At 53.4% G+C, this 20,317-nt stretch overlaps 1 protein-coding gene across 2 annotated transcripts in view; it reads left to right on the top strand.

The window, feature by feature from the left end:
• Positions 1–19,791, top strand: part of PLA2G4E (phospholipase A2 group IVE) — a 64,267-nt gene extending 44,476 nt beyond the window's left edge. For both annotated transcript variants that reach the window (XM_015142020.3, XM_077939156.1), the window contains exons 7-20: positions 185–248; positions 1,124–1,302; positions 1,407–1,493; positions 1,849–1,886; positions 4,080–4,215; positions 5,812–5,948; positions 8,294–8,516; positions 10,921–11,035; positions 11,594–11,731; positions 12,706–12,813; positions 13,447–13,650; positions 14,829–14,995; positions 16,218–16,401; positions 16,863–19,791. In XM_015142020.3, coding sequence (XP_014997506.3) covers positions 185–248; positions 1,124–1,302; positions 1,407–1,493; positions 1,849–1,886; positions 4,080–4,215; positions 5,812–5,948; positions 8,294–8,516; positions 10,921–11,035; positions 11,594–11,731; positions 12,706–12,813; positions 13,447–13,650; positions 14,829–14,995; positions 16,218–16,401; positions 16,863–17,083 — 2,001 coding nt within the window. In that variant the 3' untranslated portion in view covers positions 17,084–19,791. The remainder of the gene's footprint in view (positions 1–184; positions 249–1,123; positions 1,303–1,406; positions 1,494–1,848; positions 1,887–4,079; positions 4,216–5,811; positions 5,949–8,293; positions 8,517–10,920; positions 11,036–11,593; positions 11,732–12,705; positions 12,814–13,446; positions 13,651–14,828; positions 14,996–16,217; positions 16,402–16,862) is intronic.
• Positions 19,792–20,317: the final 526 nt, after the last annotated feature.

Here is a 20,317-nt window from a genome sequence, read left to right as displayed (position 1 = left end):
TGAGTGAGATGGCATGCCTTGACTGGGTTCAGAAAACGTGGTCAACACACTCTGCATTCTCCAGCATCAGCCCAGCCAGACCAGTGCTGAATTTATCCTCTGTTCCTTCCTCTCCCTTCAGCCTGGAAGAGCAAGGAGGTGGCTGGTGCTCAGACACTCAGTGACCCTCCCTTGTGTTTTACAGTCTCGACAAGTCTCCTGCCTGGAGGTTCATGCACAATCCAGGAGGCGGAGGAAGAGGGAGAAAAGTGAGCTGTTCTGCCTTTTCTGCCTACTGGGGGACAAGGGGGAGCTGCATCCAAAGCCCATGAGCATCAGACTCCGCCTGGTCTGGGGCTTTCCTGGGCTCGGGGTGATCAAAAGCTTGGCCACAACTCCTCAGAATCATCTCACCCCCAGGGGTCACGAGCCCTGGCCTCCCAGCCTGCTCTGTAAAGGGCACGTTCTCCCAAGCACCCACATAACCTTGGAATGTCCCGGGTCTGGGGTCCCAGTGCTGCCCCCTCTGTCCGTGCTTGCTGTGCCGTGCCCTGTCAGGACCTCAGAGTGCCTGGGTCAGTGAGGTGGTCAGCACCCGATGCCCAAGGCCCCTCTAACTATGTCCCTTCCTCTAGGCAGATCACAGCTCACAAACGGTCCTAGCACTTTAGAGCTGGCAGAGACCTAAGAGATCCACGAATACCGTACCCCCCCCCTGCTCCCCACCCCCCACCCCCGTGTTGCCCATGCAAGGCTACCAGACATGAGGGAAGGAGGGAGGATAGAAGAGGAATCTACCTCAAAACTGGCAGTGTGCTGAGGGCCTGCCTCCTCAGCAGTGGGCAGGTTACTTTGGGGCCTCTTCTGGCAAAGCTGAGCCAAGGACTGGTCCTGAGGACCTTCTCAGCATCTCAAAGGGTTTTCTGGGGACTACATTTGTCCACATCCTCATAAACCTCATTAAAATGCAGGTTCCTGGGCCCTGCCCTACCCTCTAGATTGACAGTCTCTGGGGAATTTGAACCAGTGCCCCAGGTGATTCTAAACTCTTCCTGGACACCTCCAGATAGGCTTTTTGCTGGACCAAGTTGCGGGTGGGGAGTGAGAGGCTCCTGGGGTCTCACCCTCTTGTCCTCTCTCCCAGCGAAGGACCTTCTGGTGATGGTGAGCGAGTCCTTTCAGAACACCCAGCGTGTCCGGCCCTGCTTGGAACCCTGCTGTCCAACCTCTGCCTGCTTCCAAACCTCTGCCTGCTTCCACTACCCCAAGTACTTCCAGTCCCAGGTGCACGTGGAAGTACCCAAGAGTCACTGGAGCTGTGGGGTACAAGGCGGCCGACACTGGGGAAGGTGTGGGGGACTGGGGCAAGTGGGGGGTGCCAGAGGAGCCCCCCCAGCCCCTCTCACAGAACCCGCCCATCCCTCCAGCTTTGCTGCTGCGGCTCTCACAAGAACGGCCCCGTCAGCCAGCCCCTCGACTGCCTTTCCGATGGTCAGGTGATGACCCTGCCTGTGGTGAGTGCCTGGGTCTGGGAAGGGCCCTTGAGTTACTTTCCCTGGAGCTCCCGTGGCAGGGAGATGGGGAGAGCCTGGGGAGGGCACAAGAGGGAAGGTGGCTTGTGAGGGTCTCCCTCAGGCAGGATGGAGGAGTCTTGTGAGGCAGGAGACTGATGAGCTACAGTGTGGTCCAAAGAGTGTATGGAGGCTGAGTTGAAGATGGTGGGGAGATCGTGTCCAGAACAGAGAAGCAGGGATGGGGTGCCTGTGTGTGCATGTGTGTGCTGAATGGGGTCTGGGTGACAGTGTGGATCTGGGGTCACTTGGCTCTGAATTGTCACCTCTGACAAGCTTTTCATCTTTCCCTCCCCAGGGCGAGAGTTATGAATTACACATGAAGTCTACACCCTGGTACAGTACTCACATTCTGTCTGTGCCCCTCACTCATTCATACTAGTGGGTGTGCAGTGGCATCTCACTGTGTTTTGATTTGCATCTCCCCTACGGCTGAAGATGTTGAACATCTTTCCATGGGCTGATTGGCATATCTTCTTTGGAGACATTTCTATTCAGATCTTTTGCCCACTTTTTATGTGGGTTATTTGTGTTTATATTGTTAAGTTGTAAGAGTGTTTGACATATGCCAGATACAAATCCCTTGTCAGATATATGATTTGTAAACATTTCCTCTTGTTCTATGGCTTATCTTTTCACATTCTTGGTGGTGTCCTTTGAAGCACAAAGGACTTTACTTTTGATGAAATTTTTTTTTTTATCTTGTCACTTGTGCTTTTGGTGTCATATCTCAGAAACCAGAAATCATTGCCTAATCCAATGTCCTGAAATTTTTATTTATTTTATTTTATTTTATTTTATTTTGAGATGGAATCTCACTGTCACCCAGGCTAGAGTGCAGTGGTGCGATCTTGGCTCACTGCAACCTCCGCCTCCTGGGTTAAGCGATTCTCCTGCCTCAGCCTCCCCAGTAGCTGGGATTACAGGTGCGCACCTCTACACCTGGCTAATTTTTGTATTTTCAGTAGAGATGAGGTTTTGCCGTATTGGCCAGGCTGGTCTTGAACTCCTGACCTCAAGTGATCCACCCTCCTCGGCTTCCCAAAGTGCTGGGATTACAAGTGCGCACCATCGCGCCCGACCAAGGTCCTGAAAATGTATTCCCATGTTTTTTTCTAAGACTTGTTTAGTTTTAGCTTTCATATTTAGGTCTATGATCAATTTTTAGGTAATTAATCTATACAGTGTAAAAGAGGGGCTCAACCTCGTTCTTTGGCATGTGGATATCCAGTTGTCTCAGCACCATCTCCTGAAAACAACATTGTTTTCCGAAATCTTGACTGTCAGAAATCAAGTGGCCATGATTTCTATTTACAGTTTGATTAGTTATTTGCCCTTGGAAAAGCTCTTTACCCTTACTGAGTCTCCGTTTTCCTCATCTGTACATTGGGAGAATAACAAGGATCCTATGCATCACTGGGTTGCTCTGAGGATCCAGCTAGACAGCACATGCGAAGTACTCAGTAATCCATCTGGCAAGTGGGATGCTCAGCAAACGTCAACTAATGTTATTGTTATTATGGTTGTTGTATTATTATTCATTCCCTGTTGAGGCCAAAGAAAGAATTATTTTCTAACAGCTGTGTCTGTAGCCCTGTGCTAGACAAAGAGGAGACATGATGGAAATCTCCCAGGCCCTGCCTTCAAGGAAATGTGGCTTTGTTAGTGAGCCAAGGCTCAGTTGCAAATGGTCAAGGTACATTCATCTGGAGTCACTGGGGAGCTGGGCCTCGGAGGATGCACAGGCTGGAGGTGGGCAAAGGGAGGACGCTTCTGGTGAAGGCGGGGGCTCTGGGACCTGACCCAGAAGCTTCGAGGGTAGTTTCAGGTGAGCTTGGAAAGGTCAGGCAGGGTCTTGGATGCCAGGCCAGGAGCCTGGACTTGTTTGGGGCAGGGATGTGATTAAAAAAAAGAGGACAAGCATTGGGCATGTCACAGAGGCTCCTGCCCCACCTGCCTGCAGACCTGTGAGGTGACACAGTGAGATCAGGGATGTGACGGTTTTTGTCAGTTGCACACACACACAGCAGAATTGTTATTCTAGGAACAGGAAGAGCTCATTGAAGAATGTGAGCTCCATAGGAACAGGGAGTCCATACCGTGGGGCCTTGTTCAGAGGGATTTGGCAAAATGATCTCAGAGCCTCTTGTCACCCATGCCTGGTCCTAGGCTAGAGAAGCCACCTGGGGGAAGACTTTCTGGACCTTCCAGATGTGGCCGAGGAGACAGAGGACTCAAAGTGTCCCTAACCCAGTGCCAATGGTTATCTTTTGTTGAGTAGCAGCTCGCATGGTGCCGGCTAAGGCTTTGGGGGCTTCGCATTTGTTATCTCTTTAAGTGCTGAAGACAGTGCTGAGAGTTCAGCACGATTCGCCCCACTTTACAGATGAGAAAGTGGAGACCCACGGTCGCAGAAGTGGTCCCTGGCAGAAGTAGGCTTTGAGCCTAGGTCCAGTGGACCCTAAAGCTGTGTCTACTCCAGTGGAGATAGAGGCTGCAGGCCCACTACAGAGTCCTCTCTCCCTCCAGCCCTGAGATGCCGGACGTGCGGCTGGGCTTCAGCCTGTGCCCAGCAGAGCTGGAGTTTCTGCAGAAGCGGAAGGTGGTGGTGGCCAAGGCCCTGAAGCAGGTGCTGCAGTTGGAGGCGGACCTGCAGGAGGATGAGGTGGGTAATCAGGGGTGTGGCCAGCCTGCGCCCAGCTGGTCCTTCCAGCACCACGCCCTGCCAGCCAACCCAGGCCCTGCCCTGCCCCAGGCGCCACCTCCGTGGATGCTTTTACTGCTGAGGTACAGGCGTCCTGGTGAGAGCTGTGCTGGAAGTGATTCCGTTTTATATTCACAAGAGAAGGGGAGAGCAAAATGGAGAGAGAGAGGACAGAGCCCCAGCGGCTCCTGCCAAGCACTAAGAGCCCCTGCGGTGGCTAAAGGGGCCTTGCCCAGGGACAAAATGCCCTCCTCACCCCAGCCAGGAAAACATTTTAAGCTGTACCACCTCCTGCACCCCACACCTCCACCCAAAAGGCCTTAGGTCCTTCTTTCCCCTGTTGTCTCTCCTCTCAAACCTGCACAGGTAGACACCCCCAGAAATAACAGCGCTAGGAAGCTGGAGACAAACAACTTGTACTCCAAGGGTCAGCCCCTTCTTCCTGCAGGGGCAGACGGTGGGCCTCTGTCACAGCCCTCTGTTGCCTCCCTTGTGTGGACCAAGGCCCACACTCCCTGGGCAGCAGGCAAGCCCTCCAAGCGCCTGCCTTCTGAGGCTGACCCGAGGTGAGGACAGAGACCTGGCAGGGTGCCCGAGGAGGACATAGTGCTTTAGCCAATGGAAGGCTCTTACAGCCCCCACTCAAATGAAAACAGATGGAGTAAGTCTCGAAAAAGAGCCCCTTTCTCCCTCCTTTTTTTTTTCTCCTCCTTGAGATAGAGTCTTGCTCTGTTGCCCAGGCTGGAGTGCAGTGGCACCATCACAGCTCACTGCAGCCTCCACCTCCCAGGCTCAAGCAATCCTCCTACCTCAGCCTCCCAAGTAGCTGGGACTCCAGGAACAAGCCACGACGCTGGGCTAATTTCTGTAATTTTTGTAGAGATGGAGTTTCCCCATGTTGCCCAGGCTGGTCTTAAACTCCTGGGCTTAAGCAATCTGCCCACCTCAGCCCACCGAAGTGCTAGGATTGCAAGCGTGAGCTACTGTGCCTGGCCCTACCTTTAGGGAAACATTCCAGGGGTCTCTTAAACCTCTGTCGACCCAGAGCTGGCAACCCTGCTCCTTCCCACATCACCAGTCCATTGACTCTTGGCCTTGCCATACAGTTCCTGCTGAGCAGGCGCCATGTGCCAGGCCTGGTGCCTACATCAGATCCAGCTACAGAAGATGTTGGTTTCTCCCATTGTGGGATCGCACATTAGTAGAGTTCTTGAACAAGCTGCCCACTCCCCTCGGACCCCAGTTTTATCACCTGTTAACTGAGGGCTGGACTAACAGTGCTAAGAACTCTGCTAGCCACAGCTTTCTGTGATTTACCAAGCCTGTGTTAGGCTTCCGAGTCCTTCACTGACACCAACCACTGTGTGTGGAGCTGAGGTCTGTTTCTAGACCCACTGCTCCGTGGAAAGGCAGGTGTCAGGTGGCTCAGCGCTGCACTCCCTGCCCTCTGTAGCCAGCTCTGCCTCCTCCATTGTTCGAAGCTGCTGTCATTCTGTGTCTTCTCCCAAGCTTTGCCTCTGGAGCCTTCCCCAACCACCTGCCTCTGTGTCACCCCAGGTGCCGCTGATAGCCATCATGGCCACTGGGGGTGGAACAAGATCCATGACCTCCATGTATGGCCACCTGCTGGGGCTACAGAAGCTGAACCTCCTGGACTGTGCCAGCTACATCACTGGCCTGTCAGGGGCCACCTGGTAAGGAGACGTGAGCCACTGTCTGTGGAGCCCAAAGCAAGCTGCAAACAGGCTGGCCTGGGGTCTCAGGTGAAGCTCCTCCCCGCCGCCCAAAGACAGAGTTACTCCTGAAGCCTGGGAAGTACCCCAGGTGCAGCGGTGTGGCCTTGGGCATGCAGCTTGACCATGCAGTGTGTGTGGCCTTGTATCTTCACAGTGGGGATGACAACAGCTCTAACTTCATGTGGGGGGTGTAAGAGGCTCTCCCGCTACTAAGTATGCCAGAGACGCTGTATGCGCTGGCCTTTCGTGTGTTACTGTTTCCCTGGGGCTGTGGTATGGACCCAGGAACATGACCCCATAGTGCTGGGGACATGCAACGGGCAGGGCCCTGTGGCTGAGCTCCCTCCTGCTGACCCTCTGCTGGTGAGCAGGGCCGGGAGCTGAGCACGGGGTTCCCCCACAGGGAGGCCAGGGTCAGGTCAGCTTCCCCACAGAAGGCACAGTGCCTGTAGCCCACTGTACCTTTAGGGGCCTCCCAAAATAGGTTAATTTCTTTTAAAATCAGGATTGTTTCATTAACAAACTTATAGGTTGAAGAAAATGTTTTAATAAATAATATGAATACATTTGTCTTTATGTAACACAGTCATCAAATATAAATTTTAATTTTTTTATGTGGCCAGGTATGGTGGCTCACATCTGTAATACCAGCACTTTGGGAGGCAGAGGCAGAAGGATTGCTTGAGGCCAGGAGTTCAAGACCAGGCTGGGCCACCTAGGGAGGTCTTGTCTCTAAAAAAAAATAAAAAATAAAAAATAAATCAATGTTTTTTGTGGGGCCCATCAAAATCCTCCTGTGGCCCTGGTTCAGCGTGGCCTATCAAGCAGGACCGTGTCCTGTCTGTGACTGGTGGGCCTGTGAGCCCCAAAGTCCCTTGCTGTGCCTTGTATACTGGAAGAGTTCTGAGTAGCCCCCATGTGAGCAAGTGGATGTGAATGGGCCTTGGAAAGCCAAGGGCTCCTGTGCCACACACTTCCCCAGGGGGCAGAAGCGCCAGCCCAGGTGGGACAGAAGGAGCTGTTTGCCTCTGGCTAAGCACTGGAGTCACTGCTTCCTGTGGCTTATCTTGTGTCTTCCTCACAAAAACTATCAGGGAGGCGCTGTTGTTATTTTTCAGCTGGAGAAACAAAGTAATTTGCCAGGGACGCTCAGTTAACGAGCAGTGGAGTGGAATTTGAACCCAGTCATGGGCCCACATCCTTAACCTCCACGCTAAATGGCTGTCCCAGGTAGTAGGTTAAGAAGGTAACTTGCTTCCAGCAGGCTGAGGGGCACCTGTGTCCTCCTGGACTATTGTGCGATAGACAGAAAGCGGGAGGAACTCAGGCCCAGCCAGCGTGGGATGGGTGGGGCCCCCTGGCCTGGGGAAAACACAAGTCATATTCTTTTAAAAACTCATTTGCAATGGCTTCTGGAAGCTTTTTAAAAGTGTAAAATTAATGGGTGAAGCTTATGGAGAGCAGGGTGCTTTTTGTTGAAAAGTCTCCTGACCACCTCCCACCTTCCCAAAAACAAGTCCTGTGAGGGAAGAGGCCCGTTTCCTTCCATGTGAAGCCGCAGACTAGCTCCACTGCCAGGGAGGTTGTTCTCGGGCACAGAATGAAAAGGACCTTTCCCTGTCCTGACATAGAAAAGCTGGATCCAGGCCACAGACAGGCAGACTGAGGCCAGACCCAGGGCTAGCGGGATCACCTCTTTGTGTTGCTCCCCCTGCAACCAACATGTAAGTTAAGAAGAGAAAGGGAAATAAATCCTCAGTCAACATGAGAATTACAGGAATTAACGTGGCAGAGTAGAAAGAGCCAGGACCTGAAATCAGCCGAGGCTGGGTTTAAATGTGGGCTCCAGCATTTATTTTGTGCCACGCACTGTTCTAACTACCCCACATCACCTTCGCTCATGTAGTCCATCAGAACTCTATGAAGCAGCTACAATTATTGTAATTCTCCCCATTCCACAGACAGGAAAACTGAAGGGAACTGTGATTAAGTAGCTTGCCCAAGATCACACAGCTAGTGAGCGGCAGAGCCTGGCTTGATCCAGAATCTTCATCTTAACCACTGTTATGCCTGGCACACAGTGGGCATTCGAGAGCTGGTAGCACTTGTGATTATGAGTAATAATGTTCACCTTCCCCTGCTCCTCGCTGCCTGCCAGGCCTCTGCCTCACCCCTGCTCTCCAGGTTCCCCTCCTGGCAGGTTAGGGCTCCCAGTGGCCTGCCTACCTTCCCTCCTGCCCGGGTCCAGGACTGATCAGACAAGGGCCAGGGCAGCCCTGTCAGCTGTGCCTGTCTCTCTCCAGGACCATGGCTACCTTGTACCGGGACCCTGACTGGTCCTCCAAAAACCTGGAGCCTGCTATCTTTGAGGCCCGGAGACACGTGGTAAAGGACAAGCTACCCTCCCTGTTCCCAGACCAGCTCCTCAGATTCCGGGAGGAGCTCCGGCAGCGCAGCCAGGAAGGCTACAGGGTCACCTTTACAGACTTCTGGGGCCTGCTGATAGAGACCTGCCTGGGGGACGAGGTAGGCGCTCAGCTTCTCCCGGGCCCCACCCTGCCCTGGCTGATGCCTGGCTCTCTCTTCCTCAGGGGAGTCAGGACTTACACTGCGCACAGGGAGTTAGGTTAGACCTGCCGGAGTATCCTCGGGCTGGAAGACCCATCAGGTGTCGGAATCTACGCCGGAGGAAGGTGGTGGGATTGTCTCCCGTGTGCCCTTTAGAGGACGGCTGAGACCCTCATGTTGCAGGCAAACCTGCCTGGAGACAGTGCGTCCTCTGAGAGCCAGGCCAAGACACCTGAGAGGGAAAAATGGAGAGGAAGCTGGGGAAGACTGGAAAGCAGTGACGCCGTGAAGCGACTCACCCTAGGGGTGGGGAGAGGAAGAAAGGTCAGGCGGCAGCATCCCAGACCACGGCGGGGTCTGCAAGGCCCTTGGAGGGTCCTCCAGCCAAAGCTGGCTGTCACAGGAGTCCCGCGTCTCCCAGAACGGGCCAGCCTCAGTATCCCTGTGCCACTCAGTCACAGGAAGTGCAGCCTCAGCACAGACTCAGCTGTGGATTTCAGAGCACAGCAGCTGGGGTCCTTAGTCAGTAACACTCTCTGCAGTTAGAGGTCTGCGGGGCTCATTCTCGCAGCCACCAATGGGCCCAATGAGGTTCCTTCCTATTCTGAGATCCAATGATCTGACTAATACGTGCCCAAGAAGAGGACCAGCCTGTCTTGGGTGGCTGCTGCTGTGAGAACTGTGACCCAACCAGGCTGGTCCTTTTCCTGGACAATTGGCAGAGCAGAGGGATCCCCAAGGGGTGTTGTGATCCTGGACATCCGGGTAGGCTCAGCTGACACCTGTGCCCTTTAGGCTGCACAAGCCGAGATGAACCAACTTTTGCTGTTGCTTGGCCCCAAAGCAGAGCTTCCCACCTAACCTCTATCCAGGCCCATGTTTCTCTGTTCCACTCCAAAGGTGTCTGCAGAGTTCTGAATTCAAATGAGAACTTGCTAGAAAATTATTGCAGCAATTATTTTTTATACTAGTAGGTCCCATCTTCCAGAAAGCCAGACAGTTTGAGCAACTGAGAATGACTGGACCTTCATCTTCAATCTTCCCTCATTCCTTCAATTAAATTACTTGAGTACCTCCTGCGTGCCAGGAACTGTGCTGGCAAATGGGGATCCAGAAAGGAATTGGACATGGCTTCCAAGCCGAGGCGCCCGCCACTTCTGACGGATCCCACCCACCCTGCCCCTGTTACAACCCACCACCTAACCTGTCCTCCCTATGAAGCAGAGCAGGCAGAGGCCAAGGGCGTCGGCTTTGGGATTCAGGCAGGATGGGGTTGAAATTCAGGCCCTGCTCTCTACTATTCCTTAAGTGGGAATTACATCAATAAGTGCTAGTTAACATTTTCAACAATATTGTAACAATCGTGAGTGCCGCATATGATGAGGAGGAAGCACCGAGTCTTCCGACATCAGGAGTCTCAGCATTCTGGCCAGGACAGGAGCCCCTTTCCCGTGGGGCCCCTTGACAAAGAATGTGGACCGGCTCTTCCCTGAGCCTGCAGCTTTACTTCCGGGACAGTCAGCTCTGTGATGCCCAGATCTCTGGGCCCAGTGATGACCCTGTTTGCTTTCAAAGGAGACCCACATGTCATTGGGCATATGCATGTGTTTGCCATTCCATACGGGTTCTGTAGCCTTCACACACTTGGGTGACCGGGGTTGGTCACCCAGAAGTCAGCTGCTTGGCCTGGGGTCAGAGCCTGGGCCTCTAAGACCTGGATTCCACCTCGTCTGCAGTGGCTGACTCACTTTGGGAGGCGGCCTGTGGCCCAGGCTGATCAGCAAGGCTTCCCACTCTGGGGATTAGAGGGACCTCAGCCACTGTCTAGTGCTCAAGTCCTAAGTCTTTTGTTAAAAAAAGAAAAAAAGAAAAAAAAGAAAGGGAGAGGAGGGGAGCAGAGGAAGGGAAACTTCTTTTTCACCCAAGTTTTTACCCCTCAATTGAGGGAGCTCAACATGCCAAGCTGGTTGAAAAAGAAAATGGAGCTGCTAAAAATGGAGCTGCTCCAGTCCTAGCAGAGGGAAGATGATGGGGCAGAAGATGGGCAGTGCTAACCTCTCCCACCCCTTCCTCTTTATCGGCTCACCCCGGAGACCAAGACCCTGGGACTCTGAGGGACTGTCCTAAACTGCGGATCCAGTCCCGGCCCCTGTCTAGTGGTGGGCAGCCCAAGAAGGTGGTTCCTATGCCATGGGTGCCTTTTCAGAGTGATTTGGCTGGTGTCAGCTGGGGCCGGTACAGCGTCCTGGTGAGCTCAGGAGCTAGGAAGTGGCTGCAGGGGTCCAGGTTGTCCTCTCATTCTGCACTGCCTCCCTCACACCCTGGGCTGCTGCTTCTCTTTAACCATTTTGTTTCCTCACAGAGAAATGAATGCAAACTGTCAGATCAGCGTGCTGCTTTGAGCTGTGGCCAGAACCCCCTGCCCATCTACCTCACCATCAATGTCAAGGATGATGTAAGCAACCAGGACTTCAGAGGTAACACCAGTGGCTGGTGATTTACAAGTGTCGGGCGGGGGGGTCCCTTCTTGGTGGGCAAAAGCACCCATCACCTCCAGGTCCCCCAATCCCATCCATCTTTGTCAGCCTTTACATCCAGACTGTGCACACAGCTGGAGAAATCACCTTTGCTATCTCCATCTGCCCTGCTGCAAGGGTGAGGCCGACAGGCACCGTCTGCAGCTTCCCTGGGCATGTATTTGATGGGACTGGGGAAGACAAAGGTTGTGAAAGGAAGATATTTCTAAGCTGCCCAGAGGGAGAGACTCGAGAGACCTGCCCTGCTTCGGGGTCAGTTTTTGTCCCATTCAACAGGCTCTGAGGTGCAAGTGAGCCATCCCCCTTGCCAAGCTGAGCCTTGCCATGCCAGCAGAAGCCAGCCAAGGGTGCCCCCATGTGTCCTTTGGGGGAACTGTGGTCTCCCTGTCCCAGGCTTCCCAAGGCCGCAGCCAGTGCCTGCAGGCAGGAGGGGGGCCTGGCTGTGTGGACAGCTCCCTGGCCTGAGACTGACCCCCTGTCCTGCTGCTTCATGTGCAGAGTGGTTCGAGTTCTCCCCCTACGAGGTGGGTCTGCAGAAGTATGGGGCCTTCATCCCCTCTGAGCTCTTCGGCTCCGAGTTCTTCATGGGGCGGCTGGTGAAGAGGATCCCGGAGTCTCGAATCTGCTACATGCTAGGTGACTGCCTTGGAATTGGCGGAATGACAGGGGGCTGCTGCCTCAGCGCTGGGCCGCCCTGGGTTGGCCCCTGATTATGTGACACTCGGCGCACTCGCCAGCATTGCCTCATCCTAGGAGAGGTCCCATGTCACTGGGAACCAGAGTTGGTCGGGGGCCTCTCCCAATTTCCTGGTCTCCAGCAGTCTCCCTGCTGTCTGCTCAGCACCACACTGGGAATAGCAGACTCAGACGGAAGCTTCTGTAACTCCCATCCACTCCCCATCTGGCTTCAGGCAGCAGCATGCCTACTTCCAGTGGCCAACCCAGACCTGGGACCCGAGGGTCCAGGGAGACCACAGGGTAAGGGGCAGGGTCACCAGGGAAGCCTGGCCCAGCCTCCCACCCTAAGAGCCTCGGTCCTTCAGGAGCCCGGCCTACCTAATGCAGGACCCACTCAAGTTCTTCCCTTCAGAGTCTTAGCTGTGCCTGTCAAAGGGCTTCTTCAGAAACAGACCCACATTCACAGCCTGAACATGCCCTTATTTAAATTAGTTGTCTGTGCCCTCCCCTTCCGTCTATCCCGAAGCAACCCATCCCGGAAGATCCACTTCAGTCCCATCATTTCTTCCCCCAGAAGCCCCCAGCCCACGGTGGCCTCTCCTTCCCCTGAACACTTATGCCATTGAGCATGTGGTTTACAAAACTGTAGTCAAAACACTTGGGCTCAAATTCTGAACTCTGGCTTCTCACTCACTTGCCAGCATTAAATCCCTGCTGGGGCAGTGAGGGGAGGGAAGGGAAGAACTGAAGGCTGAGACTCTCAGTCACTGTGTTGAGCTGCACGGGGAAGGGGAGAGGCACGTGGAAGTCCGTCCCACCTGCGGAGCGGCCAGGCTTGTGGGGGGCCGGCGGGGAGTGGGGGAATCAAGTATCAGTGTCTGTGGGGTCTGGGGCTGCGGGGTGGAGCTGCTCATGCTGGCCCTGGCTCCCAGGCCTGTGGAGCAGCATCTTCTCCCTGAACCTGCTGGATGCCTGGAACCTGTCACACACCTCAGAAGAGTTTTTCCACAGGTGGACAAGGGAGAAAGTGCAGGACATCGGTGGGTGGCCCCCGGCTTTCCCTCATGGCTGGGTGATGGGTGGCCCCCGGCTTTCCCTCATGGCTGGGTGATGGGGGCCCCCAGCTTTCCCTCATGGCTGGGTGATGGGGGGCCCTCGGCTTTCCCTCATGGCTGGGTGATGGGGGGCAGGGTGTGGATCATGAACCGAGGACGAGGTCCCCTGCCACATGTTTCCGCATCGTCCCCTATGGCCTAAGACACAGGAAGGCAGCTGGGGCTACAGTGTCTTCCCTGCCTGGAGGGGAGGGTGACTGTAGGTGAGTGATGCCTGTGCCAAGGCCCGGAAGCAAGGCTCCCAGCACCCAGGAGAAGTGAGGAGCGTAGGATTTATGGCAGTCACGGGTTGCTCTTTGAAACTCTTTGTCCTCTCCAGGACCCTTCTTACCTGTCTCGCTCCCTCTCCCTCTCTACTGCCTCCCCGCTTTCTCAATGTCTCTCACCTGGGTCCTCCTAACCCCAGTGCCAGGGCCTTGAGAGCCCAGCAAGGAAGGTATGAGCTGCTTTTACAGTGCTCACTCCTGGGTGCCAGGCAACCATGTAGGGGCTTCATGTGGGCAAACTGGGGACCCCACCTCTCATGACCTGCCCTTCATCCCTCCCTCGTCCCTGCAGAAGATGAGCCAATCCTGCCCGAAATCCCCAAATGTGATGCTAACATCCTGGAGACCACGGTAGTGATCCCAGGGTCATGGCTGTCCAATTCTTTCCGAGAAATCCTTACCCACCGGTCCTTCGTGTCTGAGTTTCACAACTTCCTGTCCGGGCTGCAGCTGCACACCAACTACCTCCAGAATGGCCAGTTCTCTAGATGGAAAGGTAACCCTTCCTGGCTACTCCTTGAGGCCTGCCTCCATATGGAGGAGGAAGATGTGGATGTCAAGGCTGCCATGCAGAAAGAATAAGCAAACTTCTCTGGCTGTGTTCACTGGGCCAGGCAGCCCTCTCCCCACGGTGTTTTCCACATTTGGTGGTGTTGCCTTGAACACTGTACGGGTCTGGCAGCAGGGAGTGGTGTGGGTACTTAACTCACGGCATCTGTACAGCAATTCTATACAGAATCTGTACAACAGTCCTAGCAGGTAGAAGTTGGCCCCATGTTATAGATGGGGAAACAGGGGGTCTACCTTTCTGCAGTTGTGCTCTGGGGGTGCCCTTTAACATGAGTGGTGCCAGGCACAGTGACTCATACCTGTAACCCCAGCACTTTGGGAGGCCAAGGCTGGAGAATCTCTTGAGTCCAGGAGTTTGAGACCAGCCTGGGCAATGTGGTGAGACCCCATCTCTTAAAAAGAAATTGTTTTTAATTAGCTGGGCGTGGTGATGAGCACCTGTAGTCCCAGCTACTTGGGCACTGAGACGGAAGGATCATTTGAGCCTAGGAGGTCAAGGCTGCAATGAACCATGATCACGCCTGTGCACTCCAGCCTGGGCAATAGAGCAAGACCCTGTCTCAAAATAAATAAATAAATAAAGATACAGTGAGTGGTGCCCCCTTGGAACTGGGCAGGATGGCCCAGCTCAGGAACCCAAGTGGTAAGCAGCAGAGCCAGGCCTTGAACTGTGGTCCTGAAGCATCAACTCAGTGCTGCCTCCTCTGCTGCTGAGGCTCTAAGACATTGACCTTCACCTTCTTCAGTATTTTAATTGGCCATGGCCTGCAAATGGCTGCTTGAGCCTGACCTGTTAAGCCTCATCCTCACCATCTGGGACCAATGCGACAGCTGACTCAGGGCCCAGGGTTTACACTATTTGTGGGTGGTCTTAAGCCCCTCATACTCCACAAGTATGAACATCCCATAGAAGACTAGCTAAAAGCCCAAGATAGCGCTATTCTTCCTCAGCCCACCCAGAGGGTACTGGAACTCAGTGGGCATCCTGGTCAGGCTGAAGCGAAGGACGCTCCAGACAGGGCGCTCTGTCCCCCAAGGTGCCTCTGTCCATTGGCTGAGGTCAGGGCACCAGGTGTGTCGGTAACGGGAAGGCTTGGCTTTCAGACACAGTGCTGGATGGTTTCCCAAACCAGCTGACCGAGTCCGCAAACCACCTGTGCCTGCTGGACACTGCGTTCTTTGTCAACTCCAGCTACCCGCCCCTCCTCAGGCCAGAGCGAAAAGTCGACCTCATCATCCACCTCAACTACTGTGCTGGGTCCCAGACAAAGGCAAGTGCGCAGCCTCCATCCTGAGCACGGGCTGCAGCCTCTCCTGAGATGGGCCCCGCCGTCAGCGGCCTCACTCGCTGTGAGCTGGGAAGAGGCACGCTCTCGACAACCCCCAGACAGCATCAGAGAAATCCAAGCAGCAGTCATGATGGGCAGCCAGACACCCAGACCTCATGGGCAGCCAGCTGGCTCTCACACACCGCGGGGCCCACATTGACTTAGCAAATTCGAATTTTACTCTTGCCTTGGAGCATTTGCCATATTTGGCAATTCTTCAGCTACAAAAAATGAGTTCTTAAAAATAACCTTAGTAGAGCCCATTCCATTCAAGAGCTTGTAATATCCTATTTTCAAAATGATCACAGTCTGCCCTCCCCCAGGGTATATGACCCTCCATGAATTACACTCAAGTGCTCTCAGGTGGGATGGAACAGTGGCGGGGAGAGGAGGGCAGTTGTCAGGACCAGAGGTTTGTATTTATTTTTACTTACTTTGGAAAGTTCTATGTGTATACAGTCCTACCCTGAAGCCAGGGGAAGGAAAGTGTAGACAGACCAACAGGACAACAGTGGAAACAATCTAAGTTTGTAAATGGGTAACAGTGCAGTTTCCTACGTGTGATCTCGTTTGGCCCTTACACCAGCTCTCAGAGGGAGATGGCACAACTGCTATCATTTCTCATGTTACGGATGAGGAAACCGAGGCACAGAGAGACTTGCTTAAGATCACACAGCTAGTGAGCAGAGGAACGAGGGGCAGAACTGAGGGGTTCTGACACTCTAAGGCAGTACTCTTCCTGCGACATCATGCTTTCAGAGATGCCCTTGCAGAGTCTTTTCTAGCCCTGTACTACTGTCAGCTCCAAAGCCCATGCACATCCCACAGGGGCCTGGGTAGCTCTGGCTGTGTATGGCCTGGTTCCAGTTGCCCTTCCAGGCTACACATCACATCCACCCAAGTCTGTGTTTGGATGGGAACACCATCGAAAGGGCTTCTGTCCATTTTACCTGGGGAAGCAGCTTGCAGCTGGAGGCGCGTCAACCTACTACCTCGGGCCTTTTGTCCTGACCTGGCTTTAGTCTCAAAATACCACACACTGGCAAAGCAGCTGGGGAACTGAGTTGTGAGCTGGGGCAATCAGGAAGCTGGGGCTAAGAACTCTGTGCTGCTTCTCCACTCCCACTCCTCCTAATGCTCAAACACACCCTCTGTGCTATTCCAGCCCCTGAAACAAACTTGTGAGTACTGCACTGTGCAGAACATCCCCTTCCCCAAATACGAGCTGCCAGATGAGAATGAAAATCTCAAGGAATGCTACCTGATGGAGAACCCCCAGGAACCCGATGCCCCCATCGTGACTTTCTTCCCACTCATCAATGACACTTTCCAAAAATACAAGGCACCAGGTGAGCTGCCTCTGCACTCAGTTCCCAGCACCCACTGCCCTTGGCCCGGGAGTGCCTTTAGATCTGTAGAGTCTGCTAAGAGCACTAACGGGGAAGCTTGGCTCAGCTCCAGCCTGAGCCAATTTTGGCTTTCACAAAGAAGGGCGCCTCCCCTTCCCTCACCCCCATGGGCTGGTAATGTCATCCCCTCTTCTGTCAGTCTTTCTACATTTTCTGACATTCAGCCATGTGCCCAGTACTGTGCTTGGCGCTAGGGCAATCCTCCAGTGGGCAAGCCCGTACCCTGCCCTGAGGAGCTTGCTGGTGTGCAGGTGTGTGTGGAGGGTGTGCGTGTGTACACATTTTCATGCAGGTGTGTGTGTCCGTGAGTGCAGGTTAGTGGGCCTTGGGGAGAGATGTGGCAACAAGTCATTCCAACCTAACATGACAGAGTCTATAACAAGTCCTCCTGCTGCCCGCAGGTGTAGAGCGAAGCCCTGAGGAGCTGGAGCAGGGCCAGGTGGACATTTATGGTCCCAAAACTCCGTATGCCACCAAGGAGCTGACGTACACAGAAGCCACCTTCGACAAGCTGGTGAAACTCTCAGAGTACAACATCCTGAATAATAAGGACACTCTCCTCCAGGCTCTGCGGCTCGCAGTGGAGAAGAAGAAGCGCCTGAAGGGCCAGTGTCCCTCCTAGGCCCCAGGGAGTCTCCCTTATTCTGTGTCAGCTTCTACCGCCAGAGGCACAGGACCCATCAGGGCTGACCAGGTTACTACGCAGCCAGCTCTGCTCTCTGGCAATGGGTGTGAGCAGGTTGGCCTGGGCTTTCTAATGAAAAATAAAAATGTTTAAAAGTTAAGAAAGTCCCAGAGAGAGAGAGAGAGAGAGACAGAGAGAGGATCCCTGTTGGGGTTTTAGACCCACTAGAGTTTCTCTAGGTGTTTCCCTATAGAGAAGGTGGTCTCATAGCCACAGGCTCCTACACGTCTGTGGAGAGGAAAAGCCTGAGGAAGAGGCTGGGCCCCCAGAAACCTCGACTCAGAGGCAGAGCCCAGGGCCGGCAGCCCTCCTCTCTTTGCCCCCCACCTCATGTGGCAGGCCTAGAGAAATGCACAGGAGGACCTGAGGGCACTCTGCATTTCCCTGGAAAAACACTCTAAAATTTAAGGCGGTTCTAGTCTTGTGATTTTTGGTTTTTTTTAGATGGAGTCTCGCTCTGTTGCCCAGGCTGGAGTGCAATGGCACGATCTTGGCTCACTGCAACCTCTGCCTCCTGGGTTCAAGCAATTCTCCTGCCTCAGCCTCCCAAGTAGCCAGGATTACAAGCACCTGCCACCACACCCAGCTAATTTTTTGTATTTTTAGTAGAGACAGGGTTTTGCCATGTTGGCCAGGCTGGTCTCGAACTCCTGACCTCAGATGATTCACCTGCCTCGGCCTCCCACAGTGCTGGGATTACAGGCATGAGCCACCATGCCTGGCCCTAGTCTCATTATTTTTATAGGCAATTATATTTCGTGATTTTTATTTTTATGAATCGGGGTATTAATAGGAAACATGAAGCTAGAAGATCTGGATGGAGCCCTAGAGATAAACCAGTCTCTGCCACAACAAACCCAAATAGGTGGCCGGTTTCAGTGGCTCTCTCCAGCTACTCAGAGCTCCAGGGCTGGTGATCCATGTGATCATGACCAGGCAGCCATGCCCAAGCATCCAACTCCAAAGAAATGCCAGGCAAAGCCCAAGTCTACAGTCCAGGTTCACCAAATGAGGATCTGGGATGGAGTTCGGCAAGGTCAGGCAGGCTGCAGGTAAATGAGGTTGGGTGCCAGGCGGGTGATGCATCCAGCACTGCCCACTCCAGCTGTCGGTGCCACTGACGACCCTGCTCCAAGACTGTCTCTCAGCTTCTTACCGCCCATCTCTCTGGCTGCCAGACGGGATTACTTATTTCTAAATGTAATTCCTTTTATCTGTCATGTCACCACCATGGCCAGTGATTCAACCTTGGAGAGTCACCCAGAGAGACTGAAACTAGGAAGCATTAGTCAAAAAGGACTAGGTTAGTCCTCAGAGGAAGAAGCCCATCCTTGAAGACTGCTTCCTAATGAATCTCTGGGAAAACCGTGGGACACAGAGAAGCCCAAAGTCAGCAGGTCTCCCTTCAGACTGGGAACGTAACCAGGGAAATGCATAACCGGAGCCATGGACAGGCTCGGGCTGATAGAAGGTGAAAGCAGAAAGGCAGAAAGACAGGAGGTCTGCAGGAAGCCCAGCAACCCTGGAAGGCGGAGTCCCCTTTCTGGGCCACCACGCTCCCTAAGCAGTCTTTGGGTTGTGAGGAAACCAGTGGTGACAGGTACCAAAAGTTTAGAAAAATTGGCCTCCGATGTACATCCTTGCTACTCAAAGTGCAGTGGGGAGCTGGTTGGAAATGTGGAAGCTCAGACCTCAGCCCAGCTGTACTAAATCAGAAGCTGCGTTTTCAGGAGATTCCCACCCCCATGCCCCCCGTGATTCCTATGCGTACTAAAGTTTGAGAGGCATGGATTTATGCCACTCCCTCCCATGAGCTTGGAAAGTATGAATCAGTGCTCCCTTGAGCCACTGATAAACTGAGCTCTGGACCTGCAAAACTGGTCCCCACCCAGGAAATGCTAACCTGGGACACCAGCCCTCCCCTCCACCAGAGCAACTGGCTGCCTCCACTTTGACATCTTTTCTTTCTGACTGTAACAGACTCTCCTTCAAGTACCAAAGAGTGAGCCAAGCAACAGACAGGACTTGCTTATTGTAAGGTGAAGGCAGCCACGCCTTGGATTCATCAAAAGTTTGTGAAATGAGGTTCATAAAATCATCATATTATTTGTGCATGGAATAAAATGGCCACATGGGTGAATGCTGCTGACTCATCTGCTTTCATTATCTGATGCTGCAAAATATGCATAACCCTGCCCTCATCCCTCCAGGCTTCCTCCTCTCCACTCCTGGGGGAGTGAGTAGGCCGTTTCCATCCCATCCCACCTCTTCTCATGCAGCTTTGTTTCCTACTGCAAGGTTCTCTTCTTGTGGTGAGGTGCTCCTCCATTTTCATGAAGCCATGTCAACAACTAGTGGGGCACCAGCTCGTACAGATCCATCCTGTTCCAAGCTCAGGTATATTTCAGGAAACATTGCTTGAGAGGAAGCAGAGGCAATTAACACCAACAACGCACCTATTTTGTGCACAGCAAGCTGTAAACAGTCTCTGCTTTCCAAGAACTTACATTCCGGTTCGGGAGAAAACCATGAAAAGATTGTTATGCATACATGAGAAGTTAAATGATGAGTTGGCTACGGAAATGACTAAAGTGTCATCAACTCTGACAGGGCAAGCGCACGGCGTCCTGCCGAAGTCAGGGGAGGCTTCCTCCCCGGTTCCCTGCTCTCTGCCTATGATGAAGATGATGAAATTGACAAAATAAATGAAACCCCTCCCTCCTTGTCTCCGCTCTTTCTTCCCAAAAGAGCAGCCAGTACCCTACCCGCTCCCACACGCCAGTTACCCTGTCCCTGCTGCCTCCCCACGAAAACACTTCCCAAGGTCACCAATGGCCTCCTCATTGCCAGATGCACTGAGCCAAACCCACCAGTCCTGTACAGTCCTTATCTGACTTGATTGTTCTCAGTGTTTGCACCGCAGACCACTCCCTCCTTCTGGAAACCTTCCCTTCCCAGGACTTTCTTGCCAAAGCAGTTCAATTCAGTTCAGCTTGCAAATAACTACTGCCTGCCCATTACATGCCAGTCACTGTTGTAGGCACTGGGGCCATAAGAAGAATTAACAATTGATCCCAAACTTTAAGGAGGTTCCTTCTGGTCCCATGGGGGAGGCCCACATGTAAAACAGAGCCCTTGTGATATGAAGAGAAAGCTGCATGTTAGCTGTGT

The sequence above is a fragment of the Macaca mulatta genome, chromosome 7 (assembly GCF_049350105.2).
Source record: "Macaca mulatta isolate MMU2019108-1 chromosome 7, T2T-MMU8v2.0, whole genome shotgun sequence".
Taxonomy (NCBI): Eukaryota; Metazoa; Chordata; class Mammalia; order Primates; family Cercopithecidae; genus Macaca; species Macaca mulatta.
Note: the sequence above shows the minus strand (reverse complement) of the source record. Positions and strands in the feature narration are given on the sequence as shown.